Raw genomic sequence first — 16467 nt, 5'->3', positions numbered from 1 at the left:
GGCTGGGGGGAGGGGAGAGAGTCCTAAAAGTGACCACCTTGGAGGCAGGCCCTCCAGGTGTGGCTGCCAAGGGGCTCGGTTTAAGAATAGTTTAACTCCATCACTGAGAGGCAGTCCCAAACCTTTAAAACCCGACCAATTGAAGGCGCGCGCGCGCACACACACACACACACACACACACTAAAGGGGGAAGAGAAGCGAAATCAATCCTAAGAGTTCAAAGCGCTGGGCCGCGGGAGGGGGCTGCAGGGTGCTGGGCGCGAGGCCGAGGGCGCAGCGGAGGGTCGCATCGACCGCGTGGAGGCTGCGATCCCACCGGGTGGACATCCAGCAGTGTGTGTGTATTTGTGTGTTGAGGGGGTGGGAGCTTCGCCCCCTAATCCAACCCACGACTTTTGGGTCTCTCCCCTTCCCTGCCAGCCAGCCTCGCCATCCACAGAGAGAAAAATGTGAGTGTGGGGACATTACGCACCATTAGGGAGACACTACGGTTTTAATGTGGCCTAATTAGTGCCGCTAACCGAGCAAATATTATTATATTGAATAATGATAATATGATGCAAATATTAATGCTTTTGAACTTTGCACGTGGGAGCTGTTCTTTCGCTTCTCCCGGGACATCCTCCCAAACATGTTCAGATCCTTCAGTAGACTTGGTGGGGCGCGCCCTCCGGGGCAAGGTTAGCCCACAGACTAGCTCAGATACAAGCCGCATCACCCACCACTCATAGGAGTGAGTCTTCTCTTGGAAACCGGCACAAAAGCAAATCAGACTGAAGTCCCTTGAAGTTTCTCGTCACAGCACTTCTCTGCGCCCCTAGGAGGTTACTGTGGGCGCGCGGGGTGTGTTTTGTCTTAACCAGGGCCTCCAGGGGAGTGGGGATGGGGGGAGGGACGACTCACTTAATTAGCATCTAAATTCACAGCCCCTTCTTATTGCCAAATGTTTCTCTCTGGGGAATTTGGTGAAAAGCAGACATTAGACAATTAGGGAATGAGAAAGACTCCTCAAAACAAGTCTTAATTCTTTTAGTGAGTTTGGAGGGATTGAGCATGGAAAAACTGGTGGGTGGCACTGGTGGCTGGGGTGTGCCAAAGCCTCAGATTAGTACATCCGTCTCACCCTTCGTGTATCTATATCCCATTCTCATAGAGCCCTTGGAGTCAGGGCAGAGGAGGTAAGCTGTCACGTCCTAGCCATTTAAAGCTAGGTCAGGTTTTTTGTTTTTTTTTTTTTCTTTCTGATTGCTGGGCCATGGGAGTGGGGAAGAGCAGGGCCTGAGAGTTTGCAACTTGTGTAGTGGGTCTGTCCTGGGAAAATTGGGGTGCAGGATCGTGGCTCAAGAGCGCCCCCTCTCGGGTTGAATTGCTTCCTTCCACTGCTGTAGTGACCCCCAGATCCAGTTCTCGCACGGGGTGGTGTTTGTAGCTGCTGAAAACGTTGCTGTTCTACGCAAATCAACTCCTCATTTCCAAGTGGGCGCATTTGGACTACAAATAGCCTCTTAGCCCCTTGTCCAGTTCCGTGAGCCCCTGGGGAGGGGCAGGCAGTTCCCCGGGCCAGAACCTGGGAGTTGGAGAGCTTTGCTGGCAGGGTGGGGCGGGAGAGCAGACCAGACAGCTCCCACCCGCTGCGTGGTCGCCCGGCACCCAGCCCCGCCTGCACCAGAGGCAGGAGATGGGCGGGGAGCTTTCAATTTGTTCCAGCGATGACTCTAACTTAATAAGGCGATTGATTAGCGCTCAAAGTGCCGTTTTAATTAGCCGCTTGTTAATTAACATCGTAAATGAATTTCCCCTTCTCTGATTGGCATCTTCGCTCAGGGCTCTGCCGGCTCTTCTCCCTCCTCGGGTGCGGCCCCTCCAAGCCCACTGAAGCTCCGAGCTGGTGGGAGAACCGTCTCCGTTCAGTAGGCCTCACAGGCTGCGGGGTTCTTTGTACATGTGACGTGGCTGTGTCTCAAGGAGGATTTTTTAACTTCTCCACTGGACAATGAAGGTGTGAAATTAAGATCTCTCCCCATGTTCTCCTCCAGCTCCTCCTTCATCGTCACCGCTTTCTCTTTCTTCACCCCTGAATTAGAAGATACCGCTTTATTTTTTCTCGAGGCCTATTAATATCATCTAGCCTTCCAGAATTTGTTATCTTAGAAAGGAAAAATAAGACGAGGGAGAGAGGAACAGCTCTGCTGTGACTAGCTCCTGGGATGAAACTGAGTCGATGTAACCCGTTTTACAGTCCTCTGTCCCAGCCAGAGGATGGCCACAGTTAGTGCTTCCAAGATGTTTAAGGAATACTTCCCTCCCCCCTTTTCCTTTTCCCGAGGTAGGGTCTTGCTCTAGTCCAGGCGGACCTGGGATCCACTCTGTATTTTCAGGCTGACTTCAAACTCCAGCAATCAACCTCTGCCTGCTAAGTGCTGGGACTAAAGGGCACCTTGCCCCACTGAATACTTTGTTTCTGCTGGTGGCACTCAGGAGCAATATTTACTAAGCTCTGGCAGTTTGTGGACAGTTTTGCACTGTCTTGGCTACTTCTGTAGCCCACTATGTAGGTTACATTTCTTGTTTTGGGGAAACACACACACACATTTTCTTTAGGAAGCTTTTCTTCTGCCCAAAGGTAAGACTTCCCACTCTCTCTCCATAGCTCCCAGATTTGTATCATGGCGCTCATGACAACTTCCGGAATGCACAAGCTTCCTGTCAACTCTCTGGTTAGGGTGCCAAACACCTGGCATGGAATGCGCGCTCTATAATGCTTATTGGCTAGGTAAACGGTTCACATGAATGAAGAAGGGAAAAGACATGGTGAGTATTGCCCATCGTTAGAAATAGTTGGACCTTAATGATCAGAAAGGTGAAAGGCCTTATCTAAGAACACCAGAGAGTGACAAAATGGACCAAATTCTCCTCCAGCATTTGGTAAATAAAATTTTTAAAAAATGTAGTGTGTATGTGTGTGGGGGGCATTCCAGGGTCTCTGGCCACTGCAAGTTTTGCATCTGACTTTACATGGGTGCTGAGAATTGAACTCTGGGGTAGCAGGCTTTACAAGCAAGTATTCCCCCCCCCCCAGGGTAGGGTCTCACTCTAGCCCAGGCTGACCTGGAATGCACTATGTAATGTAGTCTCAGGGTGGCTTTGAACTCAAGGCAATCCTCCTACCAGTGCCTCCTAAATGCTGGGATTAAAGGTGTGCACCACGACACCCGACCACAAGCTATCATTTTTAACCCCTGAGCCACTTCCCCAACCTCTCCTTTGGTATTCTTTCCCCCACGTATGTTTATCTCGCCAGGGTGAATGTTAGCTACATGTTCTTTTCTCTGTCAATTACCAACTAGGGCCTGCCCATGCTGATATCACATCCCTGGTGAGTGTTCCTAACATACAACTAACTCCCTCCTGGACAGCCAATGTCACTAAATCCTTCCATAACTGTTCACCTTTAAAGTTTTGGTAAAGTGATTAAAAAAAAAAAAAAAACGCGTTTGGTCCCAGGCCAGGCACCACGGCATACACCTTTAATTTCAGCACTTGGGAGAGGAGAATCATCATGAGTTCGAGATCATCCTGAGACTACATAGTGAATCCCAGGTCAGTCTGGGCTAGAGCAAGACCGTATCAAAACAAAAATAAAACAAATAAACAGCAACAAAAATCCCCCTTCACTTCTCCAAAACCATGAGTATTTGCAGATTGTCATTTTAACTTGTTCCTGTTAGGATCCTTTTTAGTTTCTTTCATGTTACCATTCTGTCTCTGCTCTCAGTCTCTACCTTCCAGGTTGCTGTCTACTTAAAGAAAAGATTCAATATAGATGTTTTCCTCTTCAAGATATTTCTAAGCAAATGCGCAAGACTTAAAGCAGTTCAAAATACATTGACTGTAGAAAGAGAAAATAAACTTGTGCCGTGTTTCCTGTCTTGAAATGGCGAGAGGTCACACAGTCAGGGTGTGGGTCTTAGATGGTATAGAGCTCGTGTGCGTATATTGCATCTTTTATAGAAAGAAACAATAGCACAGTGCCTTGGTTCGGGCTTCTTGGCGCCGCCCAGTGGAGGGAACTGCTTTTGCATCTCTTTCCTATCTGTGGGTACTGTCTTAGGATCTTTAGAAATATTCAAATTAAATATGATAGAAGAAACACTAATTTCAAGCTCATCATAATTTGTGGGTGAATTCCTTGAAAATGAAAAAAGTTCCATTTTTTTAAAAATCCGATGTTCCATTTCAAAGGAACCCTCAAACCAGGTAGTGAAAGTAGACCGTGGAGGGTGCATTAATGTACAAAACTTAGGGTTCTTGTCCGAATCATTATTTATGGTGGGAAAGAAGAAAGTTTGGTGTTATAAACATTATCGTGTCTTGGACAGCCAGGAAGGAAGTCTGTTCTCCATTATTCAAAGCTGATAAAAATTGCTTTTTGGGCAATAAGTCCAAAATTTCCCAAATCAAAAAAAAAAAAAAAATCCTTTTCCCTCCTTTTGTAGAAACAAAAAGAAAATGAGGGCTTAGAAGTGGAAGATGATTTTCAAATTCATATCAATTTAAGACATGATTTATTTGTATTTTAAATCCAATGGGGGAATCGGATTAAATGTAGTTACTGCATTCATTGGCTTGGAAATGTGATTACTCTGCACACTGATCTACTTCTGAATTTTGATTTTTGAAAAATGAGATGTTAAATTATGTTTGCTTTGCCTGAGAATGACCTTTTGGATATATACATTGTATATGCTCTTGGAGGGAAACAATAGCCAAAGAAGAATGTATGGGGGGGGGGGCAGAAAAGTTAAAACCTCAGCTCCCAGGAATGTTTTTTTCATTAAGTTCATAATCTGGCTTTGAGTCCCCTTTGAGTCTTCAAACCATCACTAACATTTCCTCTCCGAGGACAGACCCAAATATGGGAACCTTGATAAAGGTCAAGGTCACATTTTTCGTTCACGACTGTTATTTCCGAAAACTAATCACCAAACATCCACTCAAAGAAATCTGTGATATTGACCTTTTCTTAACAGAATATGATCTGAAACATTCCCAAGGTGGGGATGGTTGGGGGTGCTCTGAGTTTCTCTTTGCTTTGGGGTTTTCATAAAACATTCGTTCCCCTCCCGGAAACACTTGGACTATCCTCTCTCTGCCTTTCTTTCCAGGTTTCAGCCCCTTCCCCAGTCATATTCCCGTAGCCTCCCCTGCCAATGTTCTGAATTATTCCAAAAGGGGGGCAGGGAGAGAAAGAAAGGCCCTGTCGAATCGCCCAACACAAGCTGTGCAATCAGCTCTTTGAGCTCGTGAGTCATTTTAGGCGTCGGAACAAAACAAAAACAGACTTAAATGAATTATTTATCAAGGTCGAGAATAATTGATTTGTGCAATCCCTTCAGTTCTGGATTTAAAATTTTTCTCCTCTTTCCTACTTAGTGCCCTAAATGCGTCGGGTGGGAGTTGTGGCTCCCCAGGGCCAGGAGCACGCACACCTTATTTGGGACGTTGGTGGGTGATGTCAGAATGGGGAGAATACTAATCGGTAATTGAAGGGGGTAGGCATTCACCTGCGTCCTCTTGCTCTTTGTACAGGGGTCCACTGTACCAAAGGTTTGGAGGACTGAGACCGCGAGGGTGTGCAGTCCCCCTGGCGGACGAGGCCTGGGATCAATTGCTTTGGTGAGTTCCCGGTCATATAACCAACCCCTTGGCCTGAAGGCCAAGGAATGGCTTGAAAGTTCCGGGAAGGTTCTGCCATGTCTGTAAGCACTTCCAGCGCCAAACGGGCACATCCCAATCGCTCAGGCCGCAGTCTAGTCCCACCAGGACGTCTGTCCGAGGCTGGCCCCTGGCCACCAGTGGAGCCCAGCTACAGATTCCCAAGGGGGGGCCGGGAGTCCCTGGACCTCCGGGCCATAGCCAACCGGCCTCTGGTTGCAGCGCAGTCCGCATCTTAGCCTGGGTTCACTAGCCTCAGCTTCCCCCATGCTTGCTTTCTGAGAAGGACCTGCTGTCTGCACGGTACATCTAGGTCGCTTTGGTCCCTTCTCTCCCCTCGGTTCTCAGAGACAGCACCGTGAAGATTGGCAGGAGGATGATAAACAGCTCAACATACCCTCGAAATAAGGCGGGCCTTTTCTGGGTCAAACATCTGGACCTCCCCTGGACAGCGATGGGAGGTGGACACCACCTAACCCTTTCCTGACCAGGTACTCACACAGCATTTACCAGCAAGAAGCAAGACCTTGCCTCAGGAGGTCATTTGCCTCTGTGATAGATCCTCCATCCTCAAAAAAAAAAAAAAAAAAAAAAGAAAAAGCACCAGAAAGCGCCACACCAAACCGCAACTACATCCCAGATTTGCAGCAGCCTGTGGAGACGTTAAAGCACCGAGTCACGGAAACAGTGCCAAACCGCGCAGATTCATAAAGGTTCTTAAAATGGTAATTTGGAGTAAAATGTAACTCAAAGAACTTTGAAGCATTCATTAGCACCTTATAATTACTCTGCTAATTAGGTTGACACGGCACTTAATCAGGAGTAATACGCCGTCTTGTCACAGGCACTTCCCATTACGATGACATTCAACAAGAGACAGGTTGGGAGACGTCCTAAAGAAAATAATGCGAGTTGATGCCCTCCAACGAGGCATCACAGTCATGTTCCGGATCCCAAATGGATCCAGAGTGACTGTTTCCTTTCCAAGCGAGCGGCCAGCCAGAGGGGAAGGGGGGGGGGACGACACAGATGAACTGGAGGCCTGCACTGCGGGGAGCATGGGCGTCAGACTGGCCACCCTAGTTCCTGAGCTCCATGGCAGCCTTTGATTGCGCGGCGAATCGTGGCTGCCCTCGCCGCTAGAGAACGCCTCGGGCAGGATTTCCCCGGATCGGGAGAAAGCGTTTGGCCGGACGTCTCTCCCCGCATAGGCTCTGGCACTGGGGTTTGAAGCCACAGGCCCGATTCTGCCCAAGACACGCGTCAAGGATGCTGACCCGGGGGTCGGTCCCTCTTTCCGAGATGCGCTACTCGGTTGGGCCAGGCTGGAGCGCAGGGCTGGAGGTGGGAGAAATCAAGAGCTGAGAGCGAGGGAACCCGTCCTTCCAGAGCTCCGGGACATGCCCACTTTCCTGTGTGTGTGGGGGTCCCCCGGATACCCCCTTCCTCTTCGCTCCTAGTGTCTCCGAACTATTCAAGCGCCTTGGGGAAAGCTTCGCGCGGCCGCACCGCGGGATGCAAAGGGAACCCCACGGATTCCTTTACCCTTCGCGTCCTCTCCAGCCTCCACTCCACCCCAGAAAAACGGGCAAATCGTTACCACTGCTTTTTTCCTCTTTCCGCCCTCTGGCTCCCTTTCTCTAGTGTCCCTCTGTTCTCTGGCCCCTTCTCCCCGTGCCCTTCACTCGGGATAGTGGACCTCACTAGCACCACCGGCGTAGGCGTTCGGCTCAGGGATGCAGGCTCGGGTACGTCCGGGGTTCTCAAAAGAGCAGCGGGGTCCGAGGCGCGCCGGCTGGTGGAGTCGCCTCTCGCTCGCCCATTGGCTCCCGGCACGTTGGCGTCCGCTCGCTCGTGCGGGCGCGGCCAATGGGGGCGCACGGCCTGGGCGGCGGGGGCGCGGCACGGGGGGAGGAGGGGGCGGCCGTGACGTCACGGGAGGGGGGTCGGCGCCGCCCGCGAGCCACCGGATTACAAGCGCTCGCGCCCGGCAGCGGCGGGAGTCGCCCGGGCGCCGCCTCTCTGCGGTCTCCTCTTCCGCCAGTGCCAGCTCCATCTCGTCTTCTTCCTCCTCCTCTTACCTCCTCCTCCTCCTCTTCCTCGGGTTGCCTAGGGCCACGACGGCCGGGGAAGGGGGGTGTCTTCCTCCCCAACTTTCCAAGAAAGTTCAGAAACTCACCTCCGAGGCGATTTAGGTGTCGCGCGTCGCAGCCACCTCCGGAGCCACCCGGGAGCGCCCAGGGCGCACGGCCACCCATCCCTGCTGAGCGATCGCTGCACCTGCCGCCGCCGCCGCCGCCGCCGCCGCCCGGTGCCAGGCTGCGGGTAGACCCAGGCGGCGGCGGTGGCAGCGGGGTCGCTTCCTGTCGCCGTCACCTTCGCCCAGGTTCCCAGAGCTGCCGCCGCCGCCCCACGTGCGCGGTGCCCCAGCGGAGCGCGCATTCCTGCCTTCCAATTTTTTTTTTTTTTTTGGCGCGGGGTGGGGGGTTGGAGGGTAACTTTCCCTCCAGTCCTTCACTACCTCTACTTTTTGGCATAAAAGGGGGAAAAAAAGTTGTGTCGAAAGTGTCCACCGATTGCTACCTCCCTATTTATTCTTCGTCACTCCCGCCCCTCTATTTTTTTTTAAAGCGGCGTCAACACGGTTTAGTGTTTATTTTGTTTTACGATCGATAGCTTTCTCGGCTTGGTCCGGGCGGCTGCTGAAAGGCGGAGTGGCGTGGACCTCATGTAGAAATGACAACAATGGAAGGGGCCAGCGGGTCGAGTTTTGGAATCGACACGATTCTGTCTAGTGCCAGTTCGGGCAGCCCGGGCATGATGAACGGAGATTTCCGCCCGCTCGGTGAGACGAGGACCGCGGATTTTAGGAGTCAGGCCACCCCGTCTCCCTGTTCGGAGATTGACACCGTAGGAACTGCGCCTTCTTCTCCCATCTCGGTTACCTTGGAGCCCCCGGAGCCTCATCTGGTCCCCGACGGGCCTCAGCATCACCACCATCTCCATCACGGCCAACAGCCGCCGCCGCCGCCCGCCGCGGTCCCCACGCAAAGTTTGCAGCCTTCGCCGCCGCAGCCGCCGCAGCCCCAGCCCGCCGCCCAGCAGCTCGGCTCGGCCGCCTCGGCCCCCAGGACTTCCACGTCTTCTTTTTTAATTAAGGACATCTTGGGTGACAGCAAACCCCTGGCGGCGTGTGCACCCTACAGCACGAGCGTCTCCTCTCCCCACCACACCCCGAAGCAGGAGAGCAACGCGGCGCACGAGAGCTTCAGGCCAAAGCTGGAGCAGGACGATGGCAAAACCAAACTGGACAAGCGGGAAGATTCCCAGAGCGACATCAAATGCCACGGTGAGTCGCGCCGCCCAGCCCGCCGTCTGGCCGCCCCGGGGTCCCTTCTCCCCTTCTGCCTGCAGAGAATCTTCGCCCCCTCCCCAACCCCCACCCCCGGGAATTATTCGAGATGCTTCCCTGGAGGTTGGGCGACGGTCTAAGCCCGAGAGGGAACCGGGCGGGCCAGGTGCCATGCCCATACGAAGTTACATTTCTCCCTCTCAACACGCACCTCCATCTGGCTCTTTTCTTTCTGTTACTTAATTTGAAATGTTTTGGGAGGAAGAGGGAAGCTAGGAGACCTGATGGGGAATCGTTTTTTATGGGAAAAAGGGATGGAGTTGAGATTTCTGCAGCCAGGACCTTGGGAATGAGGGGAGGTGAGAGAGACAGAGAGAGAGATGGGGGGGGGGAGGGAGGGAGAGAGAAAGAGAAGGAAGAGAGAAATTGATTGCTTTGCTTAGCTAACGTACTGTCTAGAGGTGTGATCACAGACTGATGTGTATTCTCTAATGCAAATGATCACTCTCATATTTTCCAAACATCCTGACTGGAATTGCCTCATTTAATGTAGGACAATTTTCCAAGCTGATTAAGTAAGCAATTTATTTTTAATAGATGACGATTAATACAGGGACATCAGTAAATATTCGTGGTTTGTAAAAAACACCCTGCTTACTCAAGGCCCCCAACAAAATGCCTGTAACTTAATGCACTTTTGATCCTTTACAAATAACAGTGAGGTGAGGTAATATTTATAAAAAATAAAATTTTATGGAATTTTTTTTTTGTCAACTGAAGATGACAATGAAAATTGTCCTTCAACTTCCTTTTTCAGTCTTTTTCTCGGGCAATTTCATGTTCTGATCTTTGCTTTGCAAGAGTTTTAACACACCAGGGACTTCTTCCCCCCCTTTAAAGATAAGTTATTTATTATTATTAATGCTTGATTCTGTGGTAAAGATGTGTTGTCTGGAAGGTAGGATATTGACTCCTCATTTTACTATTGTAACATTAGCATAATAGTGCCCCAAACAGATGTACAGTCTGGCCTGGCGATTTTTCCTGCACCAACCTCCCCAGTGGGTCAATTAGAGAGATTATTGGTCTTCCTGCAGGGAAGATCAAGGACGCAGCACAAACGGGTACAAACAGAGAGGGATTGACATATCGATCTCCCAGCATTTCAGTAAAAAACCAAAGTTGACAAATAGAATCCGGAAATCTCCGCGCTGTCACCTGGATGGGCTCAGTGACTGTGAGCTGGGTTCAGTGTCTGGACAACGTGTTCTCTTAGAAGCTTCACAAAGGCCTGGTACAGGTGGCTGTAGAAAGCTTGATTCTAATAGTTTTATAAATGCATCTGTAAAAGAAAAACAAATAAACAAATGTTTCGCACTTTCAGTTGCAGGAAAAATAAATGAAAAAGATGCCCCTTCCTCATAAAAGTAGAATTGAAAGATTTGAAAAGAACCAAAAAATTCTTAGTGAAAACAATGAGTGACATTGCCTTCCACTCTCCACACAAATCAAAGAGAAATGATAACTTTATATTGAAAAGTATTTATTTTAACTTTAATTTCCACCCAGTTGCCAGTAGATCAGATACCCTTTAGGACCCTTTCAGGCCTAGTACTTTCCAGCAGAAAACAATCTTCATTTTCTGTGCTGGCCAAGGCCTGAGCATGTGTGTGTGTTGTGGTGGTGGGTGGGGGAACTTAGTGTGCAGTCCCCCTAGACCAGTGACTTGCGTTGGAATGTAGCAATATGTGTCAGAACATTCCTGTCTCCCCATTTCAGGCTAACTCACAAGACTGCCTTTCTACCACAGGAACAAAGGAGGAAGGAGACCGGGAGATTACAAGTAGCCGAGAGAGTCCCCCAGTGAGGGCTAAGAAGCCTCGAAAAGCCCGAACCGCTTTCTCCGACCACCAGCTCAATCAGTTGGAGCGGAGCTTTGAGCGGCAAAAGTATCTAAGTGTCCAGGACCGCATGGATCTGGCTGCTGCCCTTAACCTCACTGACACCCAGGTCAAGACCTGGTACCAAAATCGAAGGTAAGGAGGCCTGTTGGGTTTGGGCCTAACAGGGTGTGGTGGGGGAGAGGCACCTGCCATTCAGGTGATGACTCCCTTTTGAACTCTGGCCACTCTTGGGAGGCAGTCAGTGAGCTTTCAGGCTGGAGCAAGGGTTGGCCTCACCTCCAAATGAGAGGTGCCAGAGACAGTTGGAATTTGGACATTTCTGTGCTTTTTAAAAATGTCTTCACCGATGTTAGTCTCTGAAATCTAAGCTGCTGACATTTCCCCCATTTTGTCCCAAAATCAATCAAGCCATACCTTCTCAAATTAAAATAACCGCGTAGCTGACACTTAGGTCCCGAGATCCTGTGTGCACAGGACACTCCTTGGGCCTGCCCCAGGCTGGTTCCAAATATCTACAAGCAGCAACCTGGCCCAGTTATTGAGGGTTCCACTGTGCTGTCCCACCTGCCATGCGTAAATGTGAAGCAGTCGGGAGACCCTGGGTCCAAGTCTTTGTCACCGTGCTGTGGAAGATTAGGAAAGCCCATCTGGGTTAGGGCTGGACCATCAGCATGGGCTGGAGCATCGCGCAGCTGCTGGAGCCTGCAGCCTGGAGCGTGGGGAGGGGATGCCTGTCTCCTGGACCGGCTGCCTCTGCCGTTTCATTAGGGAGGAGAGCTAGGGTACAGTGAGAGCCTGGCCCATACCCTTGTCTCTCTAGAAAGGAAGTTAAAAGACTCACAGGCTGTTCTTGGTGCACCCTGACCCATGGGGCCCAGTCTGAGCAACGGTGAGCTTGGGTTACGCTGTATTTCCACGGCTGGCCCTCAACTCCCTTGTCTCAATTTTCCGCACCCCCCTCTTCTGTCGTCCATAAGTGCGATTGGAAATGCCCATCCAGTTGTCATCTTACCATAATTTTCTGTCTCATTACATACGGTTTCAGCCACCCTAATTCTGTCGGAAAACATTAGTGTCATTTGTAACCAATTTAAAATGGACGACATGTTTATTAATTTGGCTGGGGCTGGCGGGTGTGGATGGGCCACCAGCCTTGTGTTCCTTCCAAGTACATTAGAACCACCTACCGCCTGCTCCTCTCTCCCTTTCCTAGTCTGGGTAGGATGGGTGAGGAAAGAAAGTAAGAACAGCGGATTGCAGATTTAATTATTGCTTATGTCTGGAGGGAGAAATATCTTTAAGTATATCTTCCCTCCACCCAGTATGGTCAGGAGGTACTGTTCCCTTGGGAGAATCCTCTCTGATCTTGAAGTCCTGTCGCCCTCCTGTCCTAAGCTCCCATGTAAGGACCTGTCAGGCTGATGAGAGAGTTGTCCTCAAAATAGGTGTGTGTGTGTGTGGGGGGGGATGGGATCCAAAGCCCAGGAGCCCCGCTTCCCTTTGTTTATGGGTTTTTTGGTTCGGTCTCCAGGGCAGGATGGGGTGGGGGAGGGGCCGAGCGACCACGTTAGATCGGAGGACTGGGGGGGGGGGGGGGAAGGGTCTCTCGCTTGGCCTCCAGGAAAGTTCCAAGTCGTAGTTTAAACTGCGGCTGCCACGAGGCCAGTGCAGCCGAGAGCCTCGGGAGGGCCAGGAAAGCCGCCAGGATTCCATCAGCGGGGGGTCTCCACGTAGAGGGTGTGGTGTGCAGAGCTGGGGGGGTGGTGGGGTGTAGGAAATGCGCTTGCGAGGTTCACAGGGGATGCGTGGGTGAGGTCCAGGATGGAGGGAGAGAGCGAGCGCGGGGCAGCGGTGCTGGCGCTGGGACCCTTCCCACAGCCGCCCCGCGCCCGGCCCCGCCTGCTTTCTTTCAGGACCAAGTGGAAGCGGCAGACGGCCGTGGGCCTGGAACTCCTGGCCGAGGCGGGGAACTACTCGGCTCTGCAGAGAATGTTTCCGTCGCCTTATTTCTACCACCCCAGCCTGCTGGGCAGCATGGACAGCTCGACGGCGGCGGCCGCGGCCGCAGCCATGTACAGCAGCATGTACCGGACTCCGCCGGCCCCGCATCCCCAGCTGCAGCGGCCGCTGGTGCCCCGCGTTCTCATCCACGGCCTGGGGCCAGGGGGACAGCCAGCCCTCAATCCTTTGTCTAACCCCATCCCAGGCACCCCGCATCCCCGGTGAAGAAGAAAGGAAGGCGCCGCAGTCCTCCCCCCCCACCCCCAGCCCTGACTTGGATAGCTTCCCCACCACCTCTTCCCAGCACCAGGCCCACAGGCTCCTTCCTTGGGAGGCAGAGGAGTCAGAGACCAGAAGCTCCCCAATGGGCCAGGGCCAGGGGCGGGGGAGAGGAGAGGGGGGCTCCCCAAAGAGGAACTAGCAACTCTGCTTTCCATCTCCCCTCGCCCCACTGCAGAGACAGGGTTGCAGCGTCCCCCCCCCCCCCGCAGCACTGGAACTGGCGAAAGTGCCGACCCCACTCAGAGTGCGACCAGTAAGTGACAACGCCAACAGAAACAAAACCTCAAGTTCTTAGAGCAAATGACTTTCGGGACAAGCAGGAGGGAGGGAGGGGGGAGGGCTCAGGAGGGATGAAAGAAGGGCATGGAGAGGAGAAAGAATTGGTGGACCCACGGCCTGAATTTCACCCCCAAGGCAGAGGGTGTTGTCTGAGAAAAGACGAGGGCGTTTGAGAACTTTGCACTGATTTTCCATGACCTTTTTTTTTTCTTTTGGAAAAGTGGCATGCTCCAAAATATGAAAAAAAATGTACATTTGAAAGACTGAGTGATAAGTGATATATCATATTTATTATATCTTGTCCAAAAAAGAGTCACATATACGTTAGTAAAAACATGATTTTTTTTCCTTTTCATGTCTTTTTTGATTCAGTAAAATAAATGCTTAGACAAAAGTATAGATTTTTTTGTGATTGAAAATTACAAAAATAAAGTTTATCTTTTTTTAACAAGTGATGAAATCCCAGGGAACTGATTTTTACAAAGAAAAACGCACCAGTGATGAAATGCGCCCGGCTTGATTAGGAAAATAATAATCCCTTCAGGGAGAATAGGAATTTACAAAATCTGAAAAGACATTGGCCTGGAGTGTAAAAAACGGCTCCATTCCTCCCTTATACGCTTCATGTACGTCTGCCTCTCGAAGTGATGGTTTTAGGAATACCTGTTTATGGGCTGTGGATGCTGGCTAAGTGGGTTGTGGACTTGCCCGGCGGTGTCCACTCCCCTGGAGGTCCCAGCTTGTCCGCTCGTGGGCCTCCCTCCGTCCTCTCCTCCCCCTTCTCCGAGGGCTTGTCCCGGGGTCCCGAGCGCGGGCCATCGAGGCCGGCAGGAGCTGGGCGCAGGAGGCTGCTCCGCAGGCTTCGCAGCTGTTCAGCCGCCCGCGGCTGGGCGCCCGCGCAGCCGGACAGCCAGCGAGCGGGGAGGCTGCCGGACGAGCAATTAGGATGCCCCGGGGGACACCGAGAGGCCCTGCTAACAAACCCGTGTCGCCGCTTTGATCGCTTCTTCTCAGCCCCCAACGGCAGCCTTCCAGCTCCCCAGCCCTACAACAGAGCCGCTTGTCCTAACGAGTTCGTTTGTGCTTGGATGCGTGGACCGAGAATGCTTAGGGGAACTGTGGTCCGGAGACAAGCCTTTTATCTGCGCCCCTGAAAGGAGCTAGTACCCCAAAATGAGAGATCCTGCCCAGTGTGTGGAGGAGGCCCTTGCCAGCTTTCCCTGTGTTTGTATATATGTACATATGTAGTGTGTGTGTGTGTGTGTGTGTAAATGTAGCTCACAGCACCCTCGTGGGCGCTTGACTTCAGGCCCCTGATGCTGCAGGCCAGGTTGACTCCCCACCAAGCCCAGCGCTGAGAACCGTATAAAGGAAAACTCAGTGGAGCTGTTTGCCCACTTTCTCCAGTGCAGGGGCCACATCCTGAGTAACCTGACAACATGATCTGATCATCTCATTCTTTATCCTTAGAGCTGGCCTAGCCAGTGACAAGCATTGAAAACAGACGTGCCTTCCAACTTTATCTGATGCGTAAACCTTGGTAGAATTAAAAAAAAAAATTCAAAAACTAAATGCAGAGCGAGGAGCGGTGGAAAGGAAGGAGGCAGCAGTGAAATCTCTGAAGAACTTGCCTCAGGCACCTTGGCTAATTAGGGAGTGGTTTGTGGATTTTTCTCCAGCTCATCAGTTGAGTCAAATGGTCTTGGTCTTTTTATGACTCTAACAAAAGGGTTTGCACTGGACCTTTTATTTATTTGTTTGTTTTGCCTGCTGAATGGGGACAAGCTCAGAGAGCTGGCCTTGTCTGGAAACTGGGTACCAGTCTGTTTAGTGAGGAGGTCACTTTCCCACTCTATCTTAGGGGTGTTGGATTTCTTGATCAAGTTTCAATACTTTGTGATGATATGCCTAGTGTGGAAAACAAAACAAACAAACAAAAAAAACCAAACAAACACTTTCTAAGGCTTGGGGTTGCAATAGGTTTTGTCTGCACTAGACCTGGGCTGGGGTGGTGCCTGGGAACAGGCATAGCGTTCATATCTATGAAGAATCTGTCCAAACATGAGCATGGGAAAACCTCCTGAGCTAAACAAGACCAAGGCACCTGTTTGTGACCAGCAGCCCAGCAGCCACCTGCTGGGGAGTCAGTCCCCCTGTGGTTCCCTGTCAAGGTTGAACTTGGGGGAAGCGCTAACTCACAGACAGCATGGCTTCTGCTGCTTGTTAATAATTTATTTGGAGTCCCTGCTGCAAGTTCATTTCCTCTGCAGTTATGTTTCCCTGCATCCCTAAAGCATGCAGTGTTGGTTGTTTGCTGTTGTATACAAGTTGGCAATTTTGGGTGTTGGGGGAAAAGTCCCAGGAAGAAATTTGGTAGTGAGTTATTTTTTAAAAAATTCTTTAACTTTGATGCAAAGGGCACTTTGGCAGGTGCCCTCATAGTCAAAAGTCCCCAAAGTACCTATTAAAAGTCAAATACAAACCTAGCTCATTCCCTTTCAAGGGGTCCATTTTTGTTTCTGTGCCTGACCATCTAGGTTTGGTGTGTGTATGTGTTAAGGAGATCAGTCCCTGGTTTTCTGAGAACTGAGGATCATGCGAGATCTGAAGTTAGTCCAGGAGGCTGTCACTGGGAGCCGCACTTCTTTTCTTTTCCCTACTTTCAGCTCCTGTCTGAAGGGTTTTCTGTGGCTGGCTTGACTCTGGATTTATCCTTTGATTTAAGTTAAAGTCTGGCAACACTGAGATTTTCCATGGCATTCTTTCCTTCTTACAGATACCCAGGGGCCTCTTAGGTTTGCCCACCCCAAGATTAACTCATGTACTCTAGCAAACACAACATAAATTGGTAGTTGAGTGTTAAGAAAGAAGTTAAACTCCGGCCAGCAGCCAACAACTGCAGTCCAACCAGGGGGTTTTCAATGAATTGCAAAA

The 16467-nt window shown here is 50.9% G+C and overlaps 1 protein-coding gene across 1 annotated transcript; it reads left to right on the top strand.

The window, feature by feature from the left end:
* Positions 1–8451: 8451 nt before the first annotated feature.
* Barhl2 (BarH like homeobox 2) lies at positions 8452–13632 on the top strand. Its single transcript, XM_004653673.2, has 3 exons — positions 8452–9064; positions 10878–11103; positions 12885–13632. Exons 1-3 carry the CDS (start codon positions 8452–8454, stop codon positions 13195–13197), a joined length of 1152 nt encoding a protein of 383 aa, XP_004653730.2. The 3' UTR covers positions 13198–13632.
* Positions 13633–16467: the final 2835 nt, after the last annotated feature.

The sequence above is a fragment of the Jaculus jaculus genome, chromosome 19 (genome assembly GCF_020740685.1).
Source record: "Jaculus jaculus isolate mJacJac1 chromosome 19, mJacJac1.mat.Y.cur, whole genome shotgun sequence".
In the NCBI taxonomy this organism is placed as follows: domain Eukaryota; kingdom Metazoa; phylum Chordata; class Mammalia; order Rodentia; family Dipodidae; genus Jaculus; species Jaculus jaculus.
This window is presented reverse-complemented; position numbering and strand designations above follow the sequence as displayed.